The sequence below is a fragment of the Fulmarus glacialis genome, unplaced genomic scaffold, assembly GCF_000690835.1.
Source record: "Fulmarus glacialis isolate BGI_N327 unplaced genomic scaffold, ASM69083v1 scaffold20346, whole genome shotgun sequence".
Lineage (NCBI taxonomy): Eukaryota > Metazoa > Chordata > Aves > Procellariiformes > Procellariidae > Fulmarus > Fulmarus glacialis.
This window is the reverse complement of record NW_009220346.1, coordinates 46,630-51,615: the sequence shown is the minus strand read 5'-3', so window position 1 is coordinate 51,615 and position 4,986 is coordinate 46,630. Positions and strand designations below refer to the sequence as shown.

The window sequence follows — 4,986 nt, the reverse complement described above, 5'->3', positions numbered from 1 at the left end:
CCCTGCAAATGTGAATCCACTGCCATCTCTATTATATAGCACTCTGCAAGATCCCCCCTGAGCACAGAGATCCAGCCTCCTCACCCTGAATCCCACCGAGACAATCCTGTCTTAGCACAGCAGGGCATGTCCTACAGATGACCTGCACCTGGGCAGCCAGGATCATGTGAGATATATTGCATGTGCAAATGAGACAAATTCTCTAAATTCAAGTCCTTGATCCTGTAGTTTGGCACTAGGCTGCCAGCACCCATGCCTGGCTGATGGTGCACTAAAACGCATTGATCTGCTCCCAAAGGAAGGTTCTTGGGTTGTGATGTGGCTTGTAGGAACCAGAGCCCCGTGACAGCCAGGGCAGGTCCCATCTCTCCAGCCAGAGGAGAGACTCGCCATAGATGTGCCGAGGCAGCCAGAGGGCAGCAATGCAGAGACAACGGGGATCTACAGAGTGCAGCTCCTCCAGCACGCAGCCAGCCACCCACCGAGGCAAGGCCACGCGTGCGTGCAAGTACATGGGCCTGTCAGCTCTTGAAAGCTGTTTTGGATAGTGCTTTCTGGCCTCAGAAAATCAGGAAGCCACCACGTTGGGCCATGCATTGCTCCTGCTGAGTGATGCCTCCCGAGTCCCCTTGGTCTCGCTGCAGCTGGGCAGCCATAGGTCTGAGCCACAGGAGCTCGCAGCACACAGGGTCTTTTTTATCCCGGCTCCAGGTATCAGAAATATTCCTGTCGGCTCACTGTGGGGAAGCCATTGTGCTGGAAGCCACAAATGCCCCACATCTGGAGGAAAAGCTAAGAAACTGTAAGCTTTTTAGGTTTTTTTATTTCTGCTGTTGGGGCCAAAGGGGGGTCCCCAAATGCTCTGGGGCAGGGGACACCTTTCCTGCCAGCAAGTGCAGGTAGCGGAGGATGGAGCCATGGGGCTTTCAGCACTGGAGGATAAATCGAGGCAGCAGCTGGTGGCACCACGGCCCCTGATGCAGCACAGGCGTCAGGCTTTTTGCCCATGAAAGCCTTGCCTGACCAGTGCTGGATAAGCTGCAGCAGCAGACAGCAGACCTCTCCATCACCCAGGGCTGCCGAACACCCTTCCCCTGCTCCCGCCTGGCGTGGGCACGGGGTCAAGCCATGCGGCTGGCATCAGGGCAGTGTTTGCAGTAACACTGAATAAGGCACTGGGTCTGCCACCACATGGGAGAGCAGCAGGTCACGCCGTGGTGCCTGGTGGGCAGGTCACTGTGCAGTGCTACAGCTTCTGGCCCACCATCCTTCTCCCCCCATACCTCACCTCTGGTTTATGGGGGCCATTGCACCCTATTAACAAGGGCTGCTGGACTCCGTGTGCATTTTGGGAAAGGGTGGGCCCCTCTATAATGCAGAGCCTGCATGTGGTGCTGGGGCCCAGGTCTGTGATACCAGGACAAGGCAGGAGGGATCCGTGCTGCTGACGAGTAGGGGAGAGGATGGGGAAGCACTGGCTGAACACCCACGGGGCTGTGGAGAGGGGTGCAAAGCCAGCGAGCTCTGCTCTCGGCTGGGGCAGGTCACCCCCACCCTGCCATGCCACCAGCCAGCCTGGCACCATGACACTGCAGCAGATCATGTCCCACTTGGTGAGCATCACCCCTGCCAGGGGGCATCTCCACCTCCTCTCACAGCGCCCCAAGCAGCTCTGTCTCCTCTCTTCTGTGGGTCTCCTGAGCCTCTCCCCAGACATGACAGTCACCAGTGAGGCTACCTCAGCTGGGCTTTGGGGTCGCTCCACTTTGGGGAGCTGGAGTCCAGCCGGGGGGACCCTGCAGAGCTCAGATGCAGCAACCTGCAGGCATGTGCTGGGCAGGGGCCCTGCTGCCTGCTCCTGCCGGGGAGGAGATGCTGTGTGTTGGGCTGCATCCTGCGGCGCTGGCTGGGTCTGGGCCCACGGGTGCTGACAGGAGCCTCCTGTGTCTGCCTATTTCACCATTCCTGCAAGGGCCTGGTTTATGTTTCTGTCATGGTCAGGGACGGCTGATCTTGAGTAAGGATCCAGGATGGACCCTGAGGAGGTCCAGATGGATCCTGTCTTCCACGAGGAGCCAGGACTGATTCAAGCAGTGACAGCTACCCTGTGTGTCAACGTCCTCTCTGCCTGCCTCTTCTCCATGGGTCAGACAGTCTCCAGGGAGTGACACAGGCTGGCTTTCAGGGCAGACTCTCTGCCAACAGCATCTTTTTAATAACGCTCAGCAAAGGAGGGGAAAGATGATGTTTGTCAACTGAGAAAATATCTGTGTGTTTCCCCAGAGACCTGGTGGGATGGTCCCACTGCCCCTGCTCCTGGTACTGTCCAGGACAGAGGGGAGATCGGTAACAGGCAGGGGAAGAAGCGGGAAGAGCTGGGCAGGGGGCTCTGGACTGTGGCAGAGGAGCAGCAATGGGTGCTCGGTGGGCAATACCACCAGACAGGGTGACCTTACCTGTGTGCACAGCTGCAGACAGGCTCTGGGGGAGAAAGGAGGTTGGAACGACACCAGAATTGTACAGAACTCTGTTCAGGACCCCAACACACAGTTGGGATGCAGGGCCTGGCCTGGGAGGAGCAGGGGTGATGGAGATGGAGACACTCGCTGCACACTCCTGGGAAATACAGCAGTGGTGTGCCACAGGGCATCCTGTCCTTGTCCCCTGCCTTCAGCAGCATCCCACATGAACCGCAGCACCGAGTTTTCCTGCTCACAGCAGGGACCATTGGAGCCAAGGAGCTCCCACGCTCCCCTCACAGAGCTGAGCATGTTGAGCAGGTGGCCATGCATGTGATGAGTTTGTCAGGCCATTGAAAGCTGTTCGTAAGAAATACCAGCGAGGCTGTGTAAACAAGCGGAGTCCAGCCTGTTTTGACCTAGATAAGACCATGCATTCATGGATGCTTTCAGCCCAGAGGGGAAGAGAATAACAGTCTCCTGCCACAGGTCTCCGGTAAAGGTCGCAGCTGATGCTAGAGCCAATCTTTTGTGACCTCTTTCTCTGCCTGATGTCAAGCAGCAGGAACTTGCCTCCCCGGTGAGGGTCTGGTCTGGGACCAGGTTCAATGCGGACAAGTCCTCTGCCCCAGTGGTGCTGGAAGAGCTGCTTAGAAAACAGGAAACCACTTGACCAGGAAAAAGCAGTGAAACATTCCCTTATTCTGCAATGTTTGTTGTTTTAGGCTCTCCCAGCCAAGCAGCTCAAGGCGAACGGCAAGCCCAGCTGATCCCCCCAAGCCTTGGGGCAGTTCCTTCCAGACCCCGCAGCCAGCCCAGCCCAGCTGCACCACCCACAGGAGAAGCAGGACAGCGTGGCTTCGCAGCCCAGATGCCAAACTCGCTGCTAATGACAGCCCAGGGAGGGATGAGGAGGCTCAGAAAAGCTTGATGCGTCCCCGTTACCAGCCTGCCACCTACTCTCCCTCCCTCCCCTCCAGCAGCAGAGCACCTCTGCTTCCTGGTACACAGATGGTAAACTGATGCAGGGCAGGTGTGTCCCAGCTCAGAGGTGAAAATACCCTCTGCCAGTGCTTTGGGTAGGGACCAGCTCTCCAAGTCTGGCATCTGGGAAGGTCTCCAAGCCCCACAGACCTCCCATGCCCCCAAACCCTCAAGCCAGGATGTTCAACTCCATGGACACATCATCGGGGACCCCTGGACAGGCAGGGCTGAGCTCCACGTCACTCTGCAAGACCCACTCTGCAAGACCGTCCCAAGTCAAGCAGCAGAGGCTGCGGCTGAAGGGACAGACACTTCACAGGGACCTGGAGCAAAACTCTCAGCAGGCAATAGTGGAGGGGGCTGATCTGCATCCCTCTGTGAACACCTCACCCCTGCTCCAGAATTGCCTGGTGAGGCCAAGCTTGTGCCAGCAAAGCCTTTAGCAATCGCCAGCCATGAGACCCACACCCGTGGCCAAGACGTGTCCCAAGAAGCAGCTTCCGCTGCAATGATTGAATGCCACCTACGGCAGTGCCCCCGGGAGCAGCCAGGCTGCAGCTGTGCCAGCCCCAAACATGCATCAGCCTGGGGAGGGTGGTCTCGAGGGGGCCTGCAGCTGAGCTGGAGGGAGTAGAGCCGGGGTAGGGGTCCCGTAGCTGCTCCTGTGAAGAAGCAGAGCTGTCTTCTTTTGGGGGCTGGACGCAGGAAGCAGCAGGCGCTGCTGACAGCCGAAGAAACCGGCTCATGTTGTGTTTGGCTCCTTGGTGCTGCAAGAGATGCCAGGGAGAAGCTGAGGAGTTGCAGAAGCAGGCACTGCCAAGGCTGCCGCCGTGCTGCGGGGAGGGGAGCACCCCTGGGTGCCACGCCGCAACGCCCCAGGACCACCACGGTGCAAGGAGAGCCACAGGCAGACATTGATCCCTCTGCTGAAGGACCAGCTCTGACCTTGCACGCCCCCATCCTGCACCCATCCCCATGCCCTGGGACCCTCCGAGGTGTCACAGCTACTGAGATGCGTGTGAAAAGCCTCAGCCAGCACAGCCTGCCAGGGTCCAGCGCTTGCAGGGCAAGCTGGTCGGCAGCTCGGACGGCAGCAGCGTTGGTGTTGCTGCAGGCAGTGGTCTGCTTGCAGTGGACGTGGGAGAGGGAAAGCAGCCAGGCAGCAAGATGGGACAATGCCCTGCCTTCGCCCTGAGCTGCCAGGCAGGCCTCCCGCCCAGGGGCATGGAGGATGGGCAGGCCTTGTGTTTACTCCTCCAAAAAAGAGACCTTCCTCCTGAAAACAAAACCTTTTGTGTGCAAATGCAGCCGTCCGGCAGGTTTGTTTTTATACAGGAAACTTTGAACCAGAGGGCCGGGGCTGGTTTCATTTTGAGGGGAGTTTTTCAGTTCATGGCAGTATTTGGAAACGGAGCCGCTTTCCAAATTTGGAGGCTGTGTTTTCACATAGCTGCTGAGCATGGCAGCAGTGTCCAGGGCTTCCTCCTCTCCCTGCCGTGCCAGCAGGCTGGCTTGGTATGAGCCCGGAACGCCTTTCCTCTCC

The 4,986-nt window shown here is 58.3% G+C and overlaps 1 protein-coding gene across 1 annotated transcript in view; it reads left to right on the top strand.

Moving 5' to 3' along the window:
* The first annotated feature begins 2,030 nt into the window (after positions 1-2,030).
* Positions 2,031-4,986, top strand: part of LOC104078912 (receptor-type tyrosine-protein phosphatase V-like) — a 45,373-nt gene continuing 42,417 nt past the window's right edge. Inside the window, exon 1 of the mRNA XM_009580735.1 lies at positions 2,031-2,145. Coding sequence (XP_009579030.1) covers positions 2,031-2,145 — 115 coding nt within the window. The remainder of the gene's footprint in view (positions 2,146-4,986) is intronic.